This window comes from Camelus bactrianus, chromosome 19 (genome assembly GCF_048773025.1).
Source record: "Camelus bactrianus isolate YW-2024 breed Bactrian camel chromosome 19, ASM4877302v1, whole genome shotgun sequence".
NCBI lineage: Eukaryota > Metazoa > Chordata > Mammalia > Artiodactyla > Camelidae > Camelus > Camelus bactrianus.
In genome coordinates this window covers 22,294,590-22,315,429 of record NC_133557.1, presented here as the reverse complement: position 1 = coordinate 22,315,429, position 20,840 = coordinate 22,294,590, and the positions used below count along the sequence as shown (strand labels likewise).

The 20,840-nt window shown below is 53.3% G+C and overlaps 1 protein-coding gene across 1 annotated transcript in view; it reads left to right on the top strand.

Annotated features, from left to right (window-relative positions):
- PREX1 (phosphatidylinositol-3,4,5-trisphosphate dependent Rac exchange factor 1) overlaps nucleotides 1-20,353 on the top strand; it is a 175,674-nt gene extending 155,321 nt beyond the window's left edge. The window contains exons 26-40 of the mRNA XM_074347397.1: nucleotides 408-614; nucleotides 1,958-2,046; nucleotides 3,338-3,420; nucleotides 3,528-3,618; nucleotides 3,826-3,954; nucleotides 5,582-5,623; nucleotides 6,688-6,905; nucleotides 9,565-9,664; nucleotides 11,596-11,739; nucleotides 11,830-11,944; nucleotides 13,340-13,406; nucleotides 15,067-15,239; nucleotides 16,787-16,889; nucleotides 17,128-17,195; nucleotides 18,670-20,353. Coding sequence (XP_074203498.1) covers nucleotides 408-614; nucleotides 1,958-2,046; nucleotides 3,338-3,420; nucleotides 3,528-3,618; nucleotides 3,826-3,954; nucleotides 5,582-5,623; nucleotides 6,688-6,905; nucleotides 9,565-9,664; nucleotides 11,596-11,739; nucleotides 11,830-11,944; nucleotides 13,340-13,406; nucleotides 15,067-15,239; nucleotides 16,787-16,889; nucleotides 17,128-17,195; nucleotides 18,670-18,712 — 1,672 coding nt within the window. The 3' untranslated portion in view covers nucleotides 18,713-20,353. The remainder of the gene's footprint in view (nucleotides 1-407; nucleotides 615-1,957; nucleotides 2,047-3,337; nucleotides 3,421-3,527; nucleotides 3,619-3,825; nucleotides 3,955-5,581; nucleotides 5,624-6,687; nucleotides 6,906-9,564; nucleotides 9,665-11,595; nucleotides 11,740-11,829; nucleotides 11,945-13,339; nucleotides 13,407-15,066; nucleotides 15,240-16,786; nucleotides 16,890-17,127; nucleotides 17,196-18,669) is intronic.
- The last annotated feature ends 487 nt before the right edge of the window (nucleotides 20,354-20,840 follow it).

Sequence of the window (20,840 nt, the reverse complement as noted above, 5' to 3'; positions counted from 1 at the left end):
TGCATTTTTTTTTAAGTAAAGTTTTATTGGGACACACCCATGCCCAGCCTTTTATGCACCGTCTGTGGTGCTGTCACAGCGCAGCGGCAGAGCTGAGTCGTGGGTAACCGGGACCATGTGCAGCCCTCAGAGACCACATTTCCCAGTCGCCTTCCTACTCCCAGGCCTTGTGTAGCTTGGCAATGAAATGAGACCCTTGTGTATCTCACCCCCTGCAGGAAGGCCAGTGTATGCGCATCTGCAGAGTTGCTGGCAGGATTTTCAGGGGAGGTTCACAGAGCATTTGGTGGCTCCCTCTGCTTAGGGTCAGAGGTGAGGCCTGAGGTCAGGGCCTTGCCCGGAGTCTCCATGGGGGCGAGTGAAGCCACAGGCTTGTGCCTTTAAGTTCAAAGTCTTTCCCCCCACAGGCTGCTGTCCACCATCACGGAGCCCACCTCGGGTGGGTCCTGTGATCCCTCCTTGGCCGAGGAGGCCTCGTCGCCCCCGCTGGTCAGTGAAGAGAGTGAGATGGACAGGACGGACCACGGGGGCATCAAGAAAGTGTGCTTCAAGGTGTCTGAGGAGGATCAGGAGGACTCGGGTCATGACACCATGAGCTACCGCGACTCCTACAGGTGGGGCTCGGTGTGGATGGTCAGGGCCACAGCTGAGGCCCCGACTCAGATGTCCAGACTCAAGGGACATTTCCCAGGAGGCGGTGGAATGGGGTGCTGTTACTAAGCCTTTTGGTTCTGGGGGGGGGGATCTGAGCCCCATAGCACATCCCCAATGCCCTCTTCGGGTCCCCAATCCCAAGCTAACATCTCAGGGCCTGTCCCCTAGTGGACACCACCCATCCGTTCTGCTTTGGTTCCATTCTGCACACACTGATGGATTGTGGTCATAGAAAAAGTCAGAATGTGCAGTGTGTTTTAAAACCAACCTAAGAGCTCTGGTTCCTGCAACAAACACCATTTATTTTCACGTGACTCAAGGAGGCTGAGATTTTTTTTTCCTCCTAACTCAGAGTATCTGAATTGTTTTCTCCTGGTTAACTTAATTATAACAAGATCAGTGAAGTCCTAATTAGTGGGTTAAATAGACTGAAAACTCAATTTCCTGTAATAAACCATATAGTGGGTGAGTGGAACTCCTTAAACACAAATAAACAAGCACTGTGCCCTCCCGTGGAAGGTGGTACAACAGCTGGCCGCGGTGGGTACGGGAGGGCCTTGGAAGGGCACTTTGGTTGTTTGTGGGCAAAACACAGAGCTGATAGAATCTGGCAAGAAATGCCTTTGGTCCTGTCCTCCAGTATTTTGATTCTTTCAGTCTTCGAGGGCCCTGCCTGGTCGGTGTCTCTTGGCGTCTGTGTGATGAGACGGTCTGGCTGCCGGGGTGCTGTGTGTCCTTGGAGCCTTGTGTCCGATGACCCAGATTTCTCCACCTTGATGGGTTTCCATTCTTACTTTTTTGGGTCCTCTGATGTTTCTTCTTGATTGTCAGAAAGGTGAAGAATTTCAGGATTGTGGGTGTTGATTCCTGATACCGTCTGAGTTCCTGGGACACAAGCTAAGCAAACATAGTCCTTGTTCTTAGGAGGTATCCTGCCAGGCTGGGGTGACAGAACACAGAGCTGCGGGTTTGAGTGTGGCGTGTGCAGGTGTGTGCAGGGACAGGGCTGTCCCACGAGGGGAGTGACAGGAGTTACCCCTGAATGAAGATGATTCACTGTCCACCTACTGTTTCTGTGTTTCTGTTTTGGGATCTGGAAACATTTCCCCAGTGTCAGCCCGAGAAAGCCCTCCAGGACAACCTTCCCTGTCTCTGAGGCTGATGATCGGCCCACACTGCTCTCTCTGGGCCAGTTGTTTATCCGAGAGTTTTGTCTACACTTCAGAAAAGTGGGTTCCAGTGCTGGGACCAGAGGCTGTGAGTGGGATGGTCACTGATTCCCTTCCTCTCTGCCGCTTTGCAGCGAGTGTAACAGTAACCGGGACTCCGTCCTGTCCTACACCAGCGTGAGAAGTAACAGCTCCTATCTGGGCAGCGACGAGATGGGGTCTGGTGAGTGCAGAGGCTCGTGCTAGGGGAGAGGGGCCCCCAGCGAGATTTCGTTTTGTTTATTTTTACTTTGTTATGCTTTACTCCACATGGTATTATTTGCTGTTACTTTGCATGGGATGGGGGTGGTTTTCCTTTCATTCATTTATTCAGCACGTTTGCTGAGCATCTGTCATGTGCTGGGATCACAGCAGTGAATGCAAAGACAGAGATCCCGGCCCTCGTGGAGCTGACGTGCTCCGTGAATGTCATGGACACAGACCAAACAAAGACATACACGATGCGGTTACAGGTTGTGATGAGGGCTCCAACGTCGCTAAAACAGGGTGACCTGATGGTTTCCATAAATGACACATGCTTAAACCCAAAATTCTAATGACACAGAAAAGTTCTAACGAGGTACATGAGAATAAGCCAGAATCTCAGCCTTTCCCCCAGCAGTGACCACATTTGGGGATCATTGGTGAACGTGTATTTCTGCTCAGATGTGGAGAAATGTGGGCGGATGGTTGGATGGTCAGACAGACATAAGTGAGATTTTATAAATTAGATTTTATGGTACTTGCAATGTTTACTTAAAGACTGGAGTTTGCTTTTACTTTAGTTTCACTGATTTCAGCTTTTACAAATTACAAATTTTGTTTTGTGAGTAGGACATACATCCTCGTGGTTCGTAACTCAAAAGGCGTGAGAGGGTGGCTGGTGACTGACCTCCCTCCCACCCCTGTTACCCGGCCTCCGGGCTCCCACTGTCATTGTTGACCTGTGTGTCCTTCCAGAGGTGGTCTGTGCATGAAAGTTTAATTTTAATCATACTTCAATTCAACAAAAAAAAGAAGCTCAGGTAAACTCAGAGATACTGCTGAACTTTAGATAAATATTTCATCACATGAGATATTTAGCTGCAAAAACTGTCCCTGCAGAGGTTTTGGGCAGGCGCCTACCTGTGACAGCTGATGTAACTGAAACAGCTGGGGGATGAATAGGAGACTTTGGATCTAGTTCCTTCTCTCTGGCTCTCTGTCTCCTCATTTGCAGAGTGAAAATAATGACGGCGACTTACAATTGTGTAATGTTTTAGTTCCTATTGCCCATTTTGCAAATGAAGAAACTGAGACTCAGAGAGGTCAAGTGAATTGTGCAGTGTCACACAGCCAGGAACTGGGTCTTTCAGACTGCAAATCCGCTGTGGGTTGTGGAGCTCTGTAGCTACGTTGCTTCCTTTGGAAAGAGGCTGGGAAGGTGTGAGATGAGGCAGGAATAGTTGATGGCAGTGGTTTCTTCCTTCTGCCAGGGGACGAGCTGCCCTGTGACATGAGGATCCCGTCAGACAAACAGGACAAGCTTCACGGCTGCCTGGAGCATCTCTTTAACCAGGTAGGACCTTTGTCCCAACCCTAGCCTGACCTTGAGTTCTTCCCCTGGCATGGGAGGGGCTGTGAGAGCTCTGGGGGCCAAACTAACCAGAGCTTCCTACCACCCAGGTGGACTCTATCCACGCGCTCCTCAAGGGACCTGTCATGAGCAGGGCTTTTGAAGAGACCAAGCATTTCCCCATGGACCACAGCTTGCAAGGTGAGCAGAAAAGGGGTGACGTTTGGTCCATGGAAGGCAAATGCATGGTGAGTATCCTACCAGTTCATTGTACCTTCCATGGACCAAATAATACCCAAGAGTCCTGCTAGCATCCTTGGTCTAGGATTCTGAGCTTTGGAATCTAGTGTTGGGACCTTTGTGCCACCCATTTCCCACAACTGCCTAACTGTCACTTTCCTGCCCCAGAGTTCAAACAGAAAGAGGAGTGTACAGTCCGTGGCCGGAGCTTGATCCAGATCAGCATCCAGGAGGACCCCTGGAACCTCCCCAATTCCATCAAGACCCTGGTGGACAACATTCAGAGATATGTGGAAGGTCAGTAGGGCAGGGAAGGGTGTAACATGGATGTTTTGTGGCCTTTGGCACTTAACGCGGGACATGGTTGGATCAGGAATGGGTCCATCCCCAGGCTCCATGTCCCTCCGTGCCCAGGGAGGGGACAGGAAGAGGGAGGGCCCCTTTCTCAGCTGTGTCAGGGCCCCGGGACTGTACACATTTGATCAAAGAACTGCTGATTTTGGGTGCCTGGGGCTTCCTCGCAGTCAGGAGGCGGAGGAGACTGAACTTACCCCTTTTTTGCTTCCAAAATTGTGGATTTAGTTCAGTTCCTTTTGTTTATTATCAAGGTTACAAGTTGAGGCGGGGAGGGGGTTCCCTAATCAGACCTGGGCTCACAGGTAGGTTCTAATGCAACAGCATTAAAAAATGTGAATGTGCTGCCAGCTTTTGTAATCCAAGATCCCATGTAAAAGTCTCAGTTTCTGATTATTCTTGAACATTCAGAAAACCTGGCAATAGCAGACCTGCAGTTCACATGTGGCTGGAGATGAGTGGTGGCCGCCATCTCTAGATGGGGAGGAGTGTCTTCCAGTCCACATAGTCCCCACCCCGCCCTGCAGCCTGGGGGCTGCTTCGTGCGTCTTACGTTACCGGCCTGGCTCTTGGCAGATTTGAGTCTGGGACCACAGACCAGGGAGGCATTTGTCTAGGACAACAGGAGGTGCTAGGCCTCAGGGCCATGACCCCAGGAACAGCACCCTCTGAGTTGAAAGTCTGTGTTGGCCCTGAGCTGTCCTGTTTTCCAAAACTTTATTTGGTTAAGAGCATGGAGCCTGGAGCCAGATGGCCAGTGCTCGAACCCCAGCTCTCCCACCTATTGGCTATGTGATCTTGGCAAGTTCCTTGACTTCTCTGTGCCTCAGTCTCTTCGTGTGTAAAATGGGTTCATAGGGCTACCTCCCTCATGTGTGGTTGTGAGGATTGAATGAGTCAAGACAAATAAGGCTCTCAGTACAGTGCCTGGCACACAGTGGGTCCTCAGTAAGTGTACACTGTTGTTATTACCACACCCAGCCCTGCATGTCAGTGCCTCCCCAGGACAGACTGTATCACAAGAGGCCAAACCCAGAGGCCTTTCAGAGTTTTCTTTTATGCCCCTTCTGGGCCTCAGAGCCTTTATTTGAAGGAAGGAGCCCAGGATGCTAGGTGTGTGTGTGGAAGGTCTGAGCTTTGTGTGCGCGTGGGCAGGGCTTGGCCTTGTAGGGGGTGAGTAAGCACCTGAGTACGCTTGTGAGTGGACGCGGTCTGAGTGTGCGCCCACACATCTGTATGCTCACGTGTGATCGTGTGCCCACGTGCAGGTGTAGGTGTGGGCTGGGGGCTCTGGCCCAGGAGTTGGAGGGGCTGGTTTCAGTCTCTGTGTGGTGGGTGTATATGAACAGTTGGGGTGCAGCTAACTGTTGGGGTTCATCCCCTGGATATCTGGGGGCCTCTGGAATCTGCCCTGCATTCAATCAAAGCTTCCTGGAACTCGATGGAGTGGACCCAGAGCTGCACGACGGAGGGGCCAGAGCGCTCAGGCTGCGGGGAGGGCCTGGCTCTGCGCGCTCCCTCTGCTGTCTCCCCTCAGCCCATCTCCTTTCTCCATTCCTTATCCTTCCAGATGGAAAGAACCAGCTGCTCCTGGCCTTGCTGAAGTGCACAGGTGAGGGCTCTGCAGGGGCTGCTGTCTGCGATTTGCACACTCCCGGTGGATCCGGGGGATGCGACCCTGGCAGTGTTGGGTGCTCATGACTGTGGCCTGGGGGAGCCTCTTTTGCTGGCCAAGCTTGACTTTCCCATGGTCATTGGGGCCGGCACGGAGGAGGTAACATTGTGGCCTCTGGCCCCTCCAAGAGCTACTTAGACCTTGCTTCGTCTGCTTGTGTCCAGGGGACAAGTCTCAGGGCCCTGGAGCCAGGAGCACTGTCTTTTGCCCCCTTCCAGGCCTGGGCTGGCTTGACGAGGACACAGGCTGGAGCCCCAGTGATCAGGGAGGCTCTTTGCTGGTAGAGCCTTCAGCCGCTGCCTGGGGCTTCCCACCCAGCAGGCAGTGGGGAGGATGGGCTGACAGTAGTGGGCTCAGGGAATCTCGAGGTGTTCTCTGTCCCTCCCATCCTTCTGGAAGTTCTCAGCCAAGGTGCAGCTGGAATAGGATCGAGGTCAGACTGGTCACTGAAAACCCACTAGCCAGAGCCAGTCATCAGAAATAATCCTTTCCAAAAGATTAGGACCCTGAATGACTGATTGCCTGAAATTGGCCAATTCTGCGAATCACGTCACAAGCAGGGGGCAGGGAAGTGGGGGTGCGGGGGACAGCAGAAGGCACATTTCTCAAAAATAGAGAAAACGGTCAACTGCATTTCTTAAAACGTGGAATTTGATGTCACTGTCATGCTCAATCAAGGCCGAGAAATTTCCTAACGAATGGAGAAACAGCCAAGGGTGAGGTGAGGTTTTGGGGAGAGCCTTCAGAACATCACAAATTTTTTTTTTAAATAGGCAGATGGGTTATTGGGAGAATTGAGTTTTTCAGCAAATTTTTGCGTTTGGAGAGTTGACTTTTGTGAAGTTGGCTTTTGGTGTTTGGGATGAATTAATTTTTGCAAGTTGGCCCCAGATGGGTGGTTGGGTCGGGGCTAGGGGTCGTGCTGGGCCCCCAGCTCTGGGCGCGGGCCCTCGAGCGCACAGGAGCCCCAGCCCAGCGCGGCCCTGCCCCTGTGCCCGCAGACACGGAGCTGCAGCTGCGGAGGGACAGCATCTTCTGCCAGGCCCTGGTGGCCGCCGTGTGCGCCTTCTCTGAGCAGCTGCTGGCCGCCCTGAGCTACCGCTACAACAACAACGGCGAGTACGAGGAGAGCAGCCGGGACGCCAGCCGCAAGTGGCTGGAGCAGGTGGCGGCCACTGGCGTCCTCCTGCACTGCCAGTCCCTGCTCTCGCCGGCCGTGGTGAGTGGGGGGCGGGGAGGAGGCGCCCGCCCGGAGCACGGGCCAGAGGGGGTCTGGCTCCGGCTCCCACTCCCCTCGCTCATTCATTCCGCAGCCAGTTACCGAGCACCTACTGTGTGCCGCTGTTACAGGCACTGGGGACCCGGCGGTGGACAGAGCAGAGAGCTCTTGTACTCGGGAACCTGGCATCCTGGTTCTGGGAGACAGACATAAACAAATAGGGAAAAGGAATGGTGTAGACCAGTGGTTCTCCTCAGGGCAGTTTTGCCCCCAGGGGGCACTCAGCAATGTCTGGAGACATTTTAGGTTGTCCCACTTGAGGGAGAGGAGGTACTGCTGGCATCTAGTGTGCAGAGGCTAGGGATGCTGCTGAACATCCTGCAACACCCAGGATGCTCCCCACACCCAGCAGAGAATTTTCTGGCCCCAGGTGTCTGTAGTGCTGCAGCTGAGAAACCCTTATATGCAGTGGTAAGGGCTAAGGAGAAGAACTAAGCAGGGAAGGGGGCAGGAAGGTCTGGGGTGGTGACAGTTGAATGTTTCAATAAGGTGGCCAATGAAGGCCTCACTGAGAAGGTGACATCTGATCTAAGAACCGAGGGAAGGGAGGGAGTGAGCCATGAGGACACTGGGGAGGAGGCTTCCAGGCAGAGAGGATAGCAGGTGCAAAGGCCCTGAGGCAGGAGCTAGCTCTCATTGCTTGAGATTCAGTGAGGTGCCCAATGTGACTAGAACAGAGCGAGCCAGGGGAGGGTGGGGGCAGTGAGTCCTGAGAATTAATTAGGGTCTGACTGTGTGGGGTCTTGCAGGCTGGTGTAGGACTTTGGCTGTTACTCCGAGTGGGTGGGGGTCAGGGGAGGGTTTTGAGCAGAAGAGGGACAGGATCTGACTTTGACATGTAGAAGTTCATCTGTTATGTCGGGTGGGGAAGACTGTAGAGGGGCAAGGGCGGAAGCTGGGAGACCAGTGAGCAGGCTTCTGTTATAATCCAGGTGAGCTTCTTTGGTGCAAATGGCATCTTATTTCATCCTTGTGGTAGCCCGAGGCAGGTCCTTTACCACCCACTTGTTACGGATGAGAACACTGAGGCCATTCAGCCGGTGTGAACCCTGGGAGTCTGACTGTAGGCCGGGTGACCCCAAGGCTTCCCTGCTTTCTCTGTATTCCTCCTTTATCCCTGAGTGCCTTGTCCATCTATCCCAGGGCTCAGAATCCAGGTGGGTTCTTCTGCCGGCTCCCAGGGAGGCAGAGACCACAACTCAGCATTTTGGGTTGAGGGTGCCCAGAGCTGATGCCCCCTCCAGAAATACAGCCAGCAGCAGCGCTTGTTCTGTGCTGTTTGCACGTCCGCCCATGCCCAAGGCTGGAGCTCCCCTCCCCTTGGCAGCCCTGATCCTCCTAGACATTTTTCCAGGCGGGACTGGCAGCCACAGCTGCTGGTGGGTTGGGAAAGTGTGGCCTCGGTGCGCCCTCTGCTGTCCGATGTTGCAAACAGGTGCCTGCCTGGTGGGAAGGTGACCCCTTCTCACTTGGTTCCAGGAACCCAACACCTGACCCTCACTTCTCAGCTGAGGACACTGGGGTCCAGTGCATTAATCCCCCAGTCGCCAGGATATGCAGACTCCAAGCTTGGTGTTGGGGGTCTGAAGCTGACTTCCTAGTTGCGGGAAGTAGATTGGGAACAAGAAAGGACTGAAGATGGGGAGAGCTGGACAGAAGGGGGTTATGCAGAAGATTTAGATGGTGATTGAGTTTCTTTGGATTAAAGTCATCAGAGATGGCCCCTCTGAGGAAGTGACATAGAGGTGATGTTTGAGCTGAGACCTGAGTTTGAAGTAGCTTGGTAAATGGTCTGAGGCAGAGTGTGCTGGGCAGAGGGAACAGCATGTGCAAAGGTCCTGAACAGAGACCAGTGTGGCTGGATGGGAGCAGGCCAGGGGGACTTGGGGAATGAGATTGGTAGGGTCACATCTGCAGGGCCTGGAACTTTATTCTGGGAGCAGAGGGAGGGTTCAGAGGCTTTGAGGCAGATGAGTAATACAGTTCAAGTTGTTTTTAAAAGATAACTTAGAGTCACAGGGGAACCCTGGCAGCCTGCCCTAGGCTGCTGTCCTCTCTCTCTGCATCTCTGGTTTTGTTTCTGACTGCCCTTGGTTTTGGGGAGGTAGGGAGAGGGAGACCTGGGAGGAGGCTGGTGTGATCCTCCTGGGGAGGTGATGGTGTCTTGCACTGGGGGTGGGGAGCAGGGTGGCCCGAGGTGATGGGGAGGGGAGGGAGCAGTTGAAGCCTTAAGGGTTTGGGGCCTGGGCAGCTGGTGCCCTTTGCTGAGATGCAGCTGCTGGAGGAGGTTGAGGAGGAAGATGAGGTCGTTTATTTGGGCCTGTTAGGTTTGAATGGTTAAGTGGGATTGGTGGGATGGTCCGGGTAAGAGGACCACCTAGCACATGAGAGCAGAGATGGGCTCTGACCTGGGGAGGGACAGGGCAAGCCTGGAGCAAACACAGCCTCACGAGCAGCCCTGGAGAGCCCACTGCAGACCTCACACCTGGTGGGGCCACAGCCCTGGTGTGTCAACTAGAGTTGAATCACAGCATCTTGAAGTGAAACCCTGGGGCAGGGCTGGCACCTGAGACTCCTCCGCCCTGTCTTCCTCCTGCAGAAGGAGGAACGGACCATGCTGGAGGACATCTGGGTGACCCTCTCAGAGCTGGACAGTGTCACCTTCTCCTTTAAGCAGCTGGACGAGAACTACGTGGCCAGTGAGTGCTTCCTCCCACCCCCACCGTGAGAGTTGGAGTTCTGGGGTGGAAGGGACTGCCCTGGGGTCACCCCGTCCTTCCCCCACTACCAGGCCAGCTGCCTAAGGTTGACCTAGGACCCAGCACTTTCAAACCTCATGCTCCCAACGTACATGGAAAAAGAGGGGCTCCTTTTATATAAACCCAGCCATCTCCAAAGGTGCTTAAAAGGGAACAGCAGCCAGACCTGGTTCCTATGAAAACTCCAAGAGGTGTCTCTCTTTGGGATGGAGACTTGTTAAGATTTTCTAAGAACTTACACCATAATTAAGTTTCTTCTTTCCTTTCTTTCTCCCTCCCACCCATTCATCCACTCATCCATTTACTCATCTATCTACCATCCATCCATCTACCCATTCACCCATCTATCTACCACCCATCTACCCACCCATTCACCCCTCCATTTACCACCCATCATTCATACATGCACCATCCATCCATCTACCCATTCACCCGTCCATCCACCACCCATCATTCATCCATCCACCACCCATTCACCCATCCATCTACCACCCATCATTCATCCATCCACCATCTATCCATCTACCCATCCTCCCGCCCACTCATCCATCTATTCACATATCCATAATTACGAGCCCATGATATGTGTCAGGCACAGTTTTAGGTCCTGGGGCCGCAGTGGAGAGAAATACAGCCATGGTTTCTGCCCTCCTGGAGCTCACAGTCTAGCCTAGTGGGTCTCAGCCCTGGCTGTGCTGGAATCACCGAGGAAACTTTTTAGATACTGATGCCCCAGTCCCAGTCCCAGCCCTGGTGATTCGGATTTAGTCTGTGGGGTGGCTCTTGGGCATGGGATTCTAGAAAAGCTTTCCAGATGACTTTGATGTGCAGCCAGGCCTGAGAACCGCTGGACTCAGTTCTAGAGCCCTGGTTCTCTGAGAGTGCTCCCTGCCCCAGCAGCACTTGGGAGCTTGTTGGAAAGCCTGCTTCTCAGGCCCCACCCCAAACCTGCTGAATCTGAAACTGGAAGGAGAGCTCAGAAATCTGTGTATTAGCCAACCCTTCAGGTGATTTTGAAGCATGCTAGTTTGAGAACCATTGCTCTATTTATTATTATTATTATTATTATTATTATTATTATTATTATTATTATCATTATTATCATTATTATCATTATTATTATTATTACCTTTATAAGGAACTGTTTAGGTAATTTTCCCTAATTATCACTGCATGAAATTTTAATATCGTGGATATACTATATATCTATTTGTGTACTGTATACATAGATCTGTGCTTTATATATAAAAAGAGAAAATTTTTTTGCCTTCCCCACAAGACCCAATTTTCACCTCCTTGGGGATGAATGCACCCTGTTGAGAATGTGTAGATTAGAGTCTAGAAGGGCAACAGGTTTCGTTTCAGGTACCAATTGGAATTGGCGGGCAGTGGCTGCCTGCCTGTAGGCCAAGTTGAGCTCAGGGAGAACTACTGGTCGATTAGTGATGCCTGCCATGGATGCAGGATGGGGTGTTAGTGCCACCCCTGCCATGAACTCTCCCCTAGGGAGTAAATAAGATTCAGGTCCTGCTTGAGGGCAGCTTTTGCCAGGGAGAGACCCTGGGCTACCAGGTGAGGGGTACAAGGAGCACTGGTGAGGGTCTGAAGATAAACTGACAACTCTCCAGCTGGGCAGAATCAATGTCACGTCTGAGGGTTCAACAAACTGCTGAGGGAGGTGGAAAGGGAGGCTGCTCTTGTGAGTGTGGGAGGACAGGGCTGCCTGAGGTGCCTCTGGGGGGTGGGCGGACAGGGAGGTCCCAGGACTTCACAGTGGAGGTTTGTAGGAAGGTTTAAAGCTGCCCCCACAAAGGCACGGCCCCTCTCCAACCCCAGTGGTGAGACCCCCGCCCCACCCTGTCCCCCCGCAGACACCAACGTCTTCTACCACGTCGAGGGCAGCCGGCAGGCGCTGAAGGTCGTCTTCTACCTCGACAGCTACCACTTCTCCAAGCTGCCCTCCCGCCTGGAGAGTGGGGCCAGCCTGAGGCTGCACACTGTGCTCTTCACGAAAGGTGAGTGCCGTGGGGTGCTGCGTGGGGTGCCCTGGGGACGGCCGTGCATACCGGAAGCCAACCACCTGTCCCACTCTTTTTCCTTCACAGCTCTGGAGAACGTGGAGGGGCCACCTCCTCCAGGCAGCCAGGCTGCGGAAGATTTGCAGCAGGAGATCAACGCTCAGTCGCTGGAGAAGGTTCAGCAGTATTACCGCAAACTCAGGTATGTATGTGGGCTACGTGCTAGGGGTTCTGGACACTGCCCTGGGGGGTACGCGTTAGCATGCAAGGGGTTGCAGAATGCCCTTTCTTGAGCACCTATGTGTGCCAAGCCCTCTGCCTGCACAAGCTCATCAGGTTCTCATGACAGTCACCAGTGGCCATTCTAACCCACTTTGCAGATGAGGAAACTGAGGCCCAGAGAGCACACCCAGCTTGCCCAAGTCACACAGCTAGTGGCTGAGCAGAGCTTTGAACTGGGTCTGCTTGGCTGCCAACTGAGAGGAGCTGCCTGTGCCGTTCTGCACGGGGGTGGGAGCGGGACAGGGGTCCTGGGATTCTTGAGCCTGTGAGTGAGGGGTGTGGCCCTGCTAGAGGAGACGCACAGAGAGAAGAGGAGAGTCAGGTCCGCATCTGACAGGAGGAAGCCTCGGGCCCAGGGCAGCAGCTCGCACTGCTGCCGCCCCTACCCTGACCCCTTCCTACTTCTGCATCACCTCCTCCCTCTGTGGAAAATGTAGGCTGAGTATGAGGAGGCGGGGAATTCAGGGTGTGGTAAGGGTTTTACTGTCTTGGGGCTCGGCTTCACCGTTCAGAAATGGGAGAATGATGCTTTCGTTTGTCTGTTCAGGGAAAACATGCAGCTGTATTATTACAGGCCTCTCTTTGGATCGATGATGCCATCAGTCTGTTCTGTGCTGTGTTTTGAATATTTTAAATACTACCTCTGTGATCATTCGTTCTTCAGGCCTTCCTTCTTTCAGCACCTGTCAGTTGAGACCGTCCGTGGTCCAGGCTCTGTTCTGGGTGCTTGCTTGGGAGTCAGCAGTAACCAAACAAAGCTTATTCTTCGTGGCGTGTAGGTTCTAGAGCAGCGGTGGTCTGGCCTGCCCACTAATTTGTCCGTAAAGTTTTATTAGCACACAGCCACGTTCATCCATGTACGTACTGTCTGTGGCTGCTTTTGTAGCATCTCTACAGAGATAGGTCCGCATAGCATAAAACATTTACTATTCGGCCCTTTACAGAAGAAGTTGCTGAGTGCTGTTCTAGAAGGGGAGATGAACAATAAACCAGTAAACAGACCAGAATAGCATGTCAAGTGATGAGGGCGCTCAGAGGAGAGACACAGCGGGACGGGGAGGAGAGCGGGGGTGTTGGGCGCTGGTTCCGACAGGCATCCCGGAAGGGGCGCTTGAGGACTGCCTGGGGGGCCTCTTCTTCCCCTGGGATCACTGGAGGGACAGGGGACTGTGGGCGTGGAGGCTGCACCAGCTGCTCTCAGTGATTTCTTTCTGCACGTCGTCAGAGGGCAGAGAGATTGCAGCTGCAGTGGGGCGGGGGCTAGGGAGGTGGTGGGTGTAGCCGCCCCACCCTCAGCCTCATCTTCCTCTTTCAGGGCGTTTTACCTGGAACGGTCTAACCTGCCCACGGACGCCAGCACCACAGCCGTGAAGATAGACCAGGTGTGTCCTCTCTTCCCTTCCCTGCTGTGGAGCTTGGGCAAGGCTGGGGGTTCGTGGGGTCAGACAGGGCCCAGGGTTGCATCCCACCTGGAATCCTGGCAGAGAAGCCCTGGGGGTTTCTGCAGTCCCTCCTCCAGGAAGTCTCCTGGGATAACTTCCTCCTTATTCTAGAATTTCCAGCTTCTTCCCCACCTGCTTTGGAATTCCTTAGGTGATGTACTCTTGCTGGCACCCACTCACCTGTGCCTTCCACATCTCGCGTGTTCATCACAGCACTTCTCTGGGGCTGGAGCCCCACATCAGATGCAGCCATGCAGTATTATTTTTGTTTTGTTTTCAATTTGTTGCCAACAATTTTTTTTTAATTGAAGTATAGTTGATTTACAATGTTGTGTTAGTTTCTGGTGTACAGCAAAGTGATTCAGTTATATATATATACACATACATACACATATATACATACGCGTATATACACACATATATATTTTTCCAGACTCTTTTCCATTATGGCTTATTATAGGATATTGAATATAGCTCCCTGTACTTTACAGGAGGACCTTGTTGTTTATCCATTTTATATATAGTAGTTTGTATCTGCTAATCCCAAACTCCCAATTTATCCCTCTCCTACCCCCTTTCCCTTTTGGTAACCTATGTCTGTGAGTCTATTTCTGTTTTGTAAATAAGTTGTTTGTCTCGTGTTTTTACATTTCCCATATAGGTGATATGATACTTGTTTTTCTGTCTGACTTACTTCACGTAGTATGCTAATCTCTAGGTCCATCTGTGTTGCTGCAAATGGCATTATTATTTTTTACGGCTGAGTAGTATTCCATTGTGTGTGTGTGTGTACACATATGTGTGTGTATATTTCATGTGTTGGCTATTGTAAACAGTGCTGATATGAACACTGGGGTGCATGTGTCTTTTTGAATTAGACTTTTCTCTGGATATATGCCCCAAAGTGGAATTGCTGGATCATGTGTGTTGCCAGCACTTGAAAGTCAGACGATTCCCCATGAAACAGAGGCGTCTTGCTTTTCTTGAGCAATGGAAAGACCTGGCTGTCTGGGCCACATTCCTGCGTGTCGCAGTCAGCCTTCCAGGGGCTGCGCCTCCCGTGTGCTCTTTCCCCTCCTTCCAGGCTCCATCAGGCCTTGAATTTGACAGTGGTTTGGGGTTCCTGGCCTCGGGGCTGTGAGGTTAGGGGCTCCGAGGGGAGGGTTGGGCACGGCCCGTTGGGAGTTTGATAGTCTGGCTGGCGGAGCACTAAGATGAAGCAGGAAGAACTGGTGAAGCTGCGTTTTGTGCCTGCACAGGCGCTGCTGGAAGGGTGGGGGCAGGAGGGAAGACTGTTCGTGGGGAGGTGCTGCTGCTTGCAGAGGACAGGAGGGGGCAGGGCATTCGCTCAGGCTTTGCTGTAGGCACATCTGGACTGGTGAAAAGAATCAGATGAGAAGGTTAGGCCTAAAATATATCATGAATGCCGAATGCCAGCCCATGGGGCAGCCGCAGGGGCTGTGGAGAGTTCCTGGGGCTGTCACCCCAGGGAGGTGAGCCGGGAGGACGGCTGCAGTAAGGGAGCTGAACTGGAGGGTGATGGTGGGGAGGAAGGCCAGGGAGGGGGCCTCCTCTGACCGTCCATGTGTCTGCCTTGCAGCTCATCCGCCCCATCAATGCCCTGGACGAGCTTTGCCGTCTCATGAAGTCCTTCGTGCACCCCAAGCCCGGCACCAGTGGGAGCTTGGGCGCCGGCCTCATCCCTATCTCCTCTGAGCTCTGCTACCGCCTGGGGGCCTGCCAGATCACCATGTGTGGCACAGGCATGCAGAGGTGAGCTGCCTGGGGCGGGGAGGGGACTGGGTGGGCCTCTGGGCAGTTTAGGGGCCCAGGACAGGAGGCAGGACGCCAGGTTTGAATCCTGGTTCTGCCACTACCTATTGAGCCCAGGTCAGGCCTTGGCCTGCTGTGGGCCTCAGTTTGTCTGTCTGTGAAATGGGACCTTGGGAGGAGGTGGTCCTACGAGGGCTGCGGAACTTTCTGTTTCTCTCACCCTGTGGGTGGCGTGAATGAGTCTGTGCGACCTGGCTCTGTTGGAACCTCCATTCACAGGAGCAGTAATGATCCCTCCCACTGATTGGGGCAGAACCGGACACTCCCACTTCTGTCCTTTGTCCCTGCTGCTCGTCCCAGGGGGTGGATGTCGCCTTCTCTTTGAGGCCCTCCCTGACCACCCTATTTAAAATTGCACCCTCTCCCCACCGCCAGCACCTCCCCTGCTCCGTTGTCCCTGGCAGCCCTCGCCGCCATCCACTGTATGATGTACTTCACTTGTGTATGAGGTTTTCTCCGCCACGCCCGGTACAGGCCAGCTCTGTGAGGGTGGGGGCCTGTTTTGTTCCCTGCCATCCTGCCCTTCAGCACTTAGGACAGTGCCTGGCACACAGCATGAACGTTTGTTGAGTGCTCACTGTTTACTGGGCACTGTTGTTAATATTCCACACAAATTAACTCATTTCCTGCTCACGGCAAGCCAGCAAGGTAGGGACCAGTCCAAAGGTTTGCAGCTGAGGGCCATTCTTCCCCCCCAGAAATACCTGGCAATGCCTGGAGGCTATTTTGGTTGTCACTGCTAGGGGGAGGGAGGTACCACTAGCATCCTGGTGATCAGAGACCAGGGATGCTGCTAAATATCTTACAGTGTACAGGATCCCCCCTCCCCCAATTTGGCCCAAAATGTCAGTAGTGTGCTATTATTATTCCTGTTGTACAGTTAAGGAAACTGAGGCCCAGAGAGGTTAAGTCACCTGTTGAGGGTCACAGAGTAATTATGCAGACTGGATCTGAATCCAAGAGGTCTGGCTCAGAGGGAGTGTTTAATTGTTCAGAGCAGCTGTGAAGGATGAACAGATGTGTCCATCTCAAGCTCCGCTGACAAGTCGGGAGGCATTAAGGGAGTCCCTCTATTCATTCCTCCAGCAAATGCTGACCTAGTGCCACATCTGAGCTGGGCTCAGGGAGTGTCCTGGAGGACAAGACAGGCAGGAGTGCCTGCTGTGTGACACCGATGTGTTGGAGGGTGCAAATGGTAGAGCAGTAAAACACCTGCTGTGTGTGGGGGTGACAGCCACTGGCTGGGTGGGCGGGGAGGGGCAGGGGGTTGGGGGCCTCTCGGAGGGAAGATATAGGAGGGGAGGGAGTGAGTCAGCCATTATGGGGGCAGCAGGAGGAGCTCTTCTGGGGAGAGAGCAGGATGTGAGGCCTGCCAGGCTGTGATGGTCTGGGCAGCGCTGGGTTTCTGGGCATGTGGGGTCTCGGAGGCTGTGGGGGGCGGGAAGTTGTCCCTGACTCACTCAGGCCATCTCTCGTCTCCCCGGCAGGAGCACCCTGAGCCTCTCCCTGGAGCAGGCGGCCATCCTGGCGCGGAGCCACGGGCTGCTGCCTAAGTGCGTCATGCAGGCCACGGACATCATGCGGAAGCAGGTGAGGGGGCCCGGGCACTGCGGGCTGAGGGCCAGGTAGACCCACCCCCAGGTGGAAGGAGGGGCCTCTGGGGACTGGGTGGTCATCAGCCCTAGACCTGGACTTTCTTCCCATCTGATTGCAGCTTCTGGGGCCTCTCATTATTCCCACCCCACCCCACCCGCACCCACATGCTTCTGTAAGCGCCCTGAACTCCGAGCAGAGGCAGGCCCCGGGCCTCACCCCTCTTTCTTCCCAGGGCCCCAGGGTGGAGATTCTGGCCAAAAACCTCCGAGTCAAGGATCAGATGCCCCAGGGTGCACCGCGGTGAGTGGCTACCCTTCCCCTCTCTCTCCTCCCTTCCCTGAAGGCCAGGACCTGGGCATCAGACTCCCAGCCTGACCCCAGGCGTATCCCCTGATGTTCAGATGGGGCTTCACCTCTCATTTATGGGGACTCCACTGTGAGAAACAGCTCAGTCTGTCACCTCCCAGAGCTCCCACTTTGGCTGGGAAAGTGAGACAGGGCCCCCAGAGTGAGCCATGGGGCAGCAGTTGTGAGCCCCCCACCCGCTCACCCACTGCTCTTCCTCTGCCACCCTGCCGCCCTCAGAGCTCTCCATCCATCTGCTGCTTCCTGTCCTCACAGCCTCTCTGCGCAGATGTCAGACCTTCTCACGGGGCTGTGTGCGGCCCCCTTTCCAGGACTGACTCATTTTAGTGCGTCTTCTCTCTCCATCCATACTGCCCTGCTTTGTTTTCAGCATCTGCCCACAATTTGTAAATAACTCTATTTTGAAACAGTTTGACTCACAAGAAGTTGTGAAAATAGTACAGAGAGCTTCCATGTGTCCTTCACTCAGTCGCGCAAGGATAATGTCTAACGTAACCACAGGACATCAGCAGAACCAGGAAAGTGCTGGAGCAATAGAGGAGCTGACTTGCAGATCTTAGATGTGTTTTTGCATGCACTCTCTTAGCCCTTGTTACTTATAAATACTTTTATGTGTTGCTTGCCCTGCTCCAGGCAACATTCTGGTCTCTTTACCTATATTAACTCATTTGTTCCAAGCAGCAACCCTGTGGGCAAGGATCTATGATTATCCCCAATTGGCAGGTGGGGACACTGAGGCCCAGAGAGGTTAAGTATCTTGTCCAAGGTCACACAGCTAGCAAACAGCAGAGCTGCGGTTCCGAACCCAGGCAGTCTGGGCCCAGGGGTCGCGCTCCTAATCACTGCGCCTCCTTGCTTCCCTGTTTTGTCCATGTCCCTGCCACAGCCTCCTGTCTGGTCCCCTGCTGTCATTGTCCCCACAGCAGATCTGATGTCTCTCCTGCTTGAGACTCATTAGTGACAACTAATTACTCAGGGGTGGTGCTCAGAATCCTCCCAGGGCAGAAAGAAAACCGAGGCAGCTCCCCATGGGCTGCAAGGAGAGGCCCCCAGGATACATAAGTGAGAGGCTCCCAGGGCAGGGTGCTGGGTCTCCTTTGCCACCACTTGTGTGGAAAAATGCACGCACACCCACACACGCATCTTAATTCACAAACACACAAGGACACGGCATCTGTATTTGTACACTCTTGCCCGTCTGGAATGAGCAGAGGCTCCTGTGGAGGAGGGACCAGACTGCTCGGGGAAAGCACGGGCGGCATCAGTCTTTCTCACTCTGCATCTTTTTACACCTGTTGAGTTTTGTTTTCTGGGTGTGGATGATGTGTTCACATAAATCACATGCGGAAACAGTAATAACAGGCCTCGGCCTGCCTGGCTCCTCCTCATCTTCTCCTCCATCCACCAGGCTCTACCGCCTCTGCCAGCCGCCCGTGGACGGAGACCTCTGAATGCCGAGATGCCCGGTGCTTGGCTGCGCCCTCTGGAGCCGGGATTTGGGAGGACACTGGGGGCCATGCAGCCTTCTCCATGGCTGGCCCGAGGCCTCCTCTCCCGCCTGCTTCGGGCTCTGTCTGGCCGCCTCCATCGCGTCCTGTGAGGACAGCCAGTATCCTCACTCTTGGACGAGCTGGCTGACCGGCCTTGGGCTGGCACATTCTCTGCCAGAAGCCCGAGGGGTGCTGGGGACCCACAGAACTGATGGGTGCAGCCAGGGCCTGGGCTCCTGCCCGCAAGTCCCCAGGACACAGCGGAGAAGTCGTGGTCACTGCAGCTGGAGGCCTGCAGACCCCGCTGCCTCGGGACGGCTCAATCTGCACTTTTGAAACCATTGGTTTCCTTCTAAGTCCACATTCCAGGCGACCACATGTGTCTCCTCCTCCTCCTCACCTTAGCTTCCAGATTCACCCCTAACCCTGTACTAACCTGCTTGGTGGACTCGGAAAAGCCAGGCCTCTGCCAGGAAAGACGGAGGGACAGGGCACACCACCTGTTACCGAGAGGAAGCCACACCGCCGTCTGACACCTGCGCCATTGGAACTGGAGACATCAGCCCCGGGCTTGAGATTCGCTCTGACTTTATTTATATGGCGTGAAATCTCTACAGTTTATTTTGGAGTTTTAATGTCATTGTTATTGTCAAGATTTTTTTCTTCCAGTTTGAATGATTATATATTTGACGTTTAAAATTTCAAAGAAAGCTGTATTGTCTAACAGGGGACCAACATAAATGTAGTATCGACAGCTTTTCCCAGTTCTACTAAAAAAAAAAGAAAAAAGAAAAAAAAGAAAAACTAAATTATTGAAAATTCAAAAAATATAAGTCTTCCATCTTTTTTAATATTAGAGTCTTAAGATACGGCTTACAGGTGTCAGCTAGGATTCCTTTTCCCACCCGCCCTGCGTCTCCAGCAGTTGGTCAGTATTAGGATGAATTACTTTGTCTGTTTGAAGGGTTTGACAGGCGGCGAGGCCAGGCCTGGGAGCTGGAGAGGGTTGAACTACCCACCTGAGAGGCTGTCCCACACCAGTGTCTGACCTCTGTGGGCAGGAGGCTGCTGGGAAACACTGAATGGTGGCTTCTGTAATTTATTTTTTTGATATTAACTCAGAGCAGGGCATTTGGGACTTCTCAGCCAGCCAGAGAGACAGGAAGCCACCCTGCCCACCTTCTGGGCACAGGGACCTACACAGGATCATCACCCACAGCAGTTTGTCTCCTCCAGTTCCTGGGTGCTAGCAAGGAAATGTCTCAGCAGAGACAGAAGGGAGGGCATGTCTTTCCACCCTTGGCTGATGGGTGAGATCAGATATGGGCTTCCCGTGGTCCCGGAGGCTGGGAGCCCCACCAGCATCTTGGCCCCCTGTGCCCACAGGGGCTGTAGTTCTTTCTCTTGCCACTGGGCACGCCAGAATGCAAGAGGTGGGCTTGTTGCTGGACAGAGGTGACGCTGATGCAAACGAGGACCTACCAAGAGGACCTACCCCTGAGGGCAAGGGCGTCATGCACTGGTTTACTTTAAACTGTACAGACCTTCTCAATTCGTGATAGATTTTTTTTATTATTATTAAAAGTCGATTTATAATACAAATACCTTGATCTGTGGTGGGTTCCTTTGGGGCCAACCCTGGTGGTGTGGGGGTGGTTCCACTGGCCAGAGTTACAAGCAACAGCTTTGAGTATCACATGGAAGACAGTTCTCATCAATACTGTCAGGGTCCTTGATGCAGCGACCCCTGCTCAGTGAGCTACCACTCAGAACTTAGTTTTCTTGTCTAAAATGAGAGCAATAATATATATTCCCTTGCAGGGAAGAGATGAGTCCTACGACGTTGCATGGCAGATCTGCGCCTCAAGTGTGCCAGGAAAATAACTATCTTTGTATTGTATTTCACTTTATTTTGGATCCTCAGTTCCCATTTCACTGTGATGGTGGAAAAATATGACTCTTTTTCCAGGCATTCCTGGCCGCCTTCTGGGTGTCATGCCAGGATTCCCGGTCTCACATGTGCCCAGGGATCAGGGTGGGTCGGGGGAGTGAGTCATCCTCGACCCCAGCTGGCAAGGTCGGTTCCGGT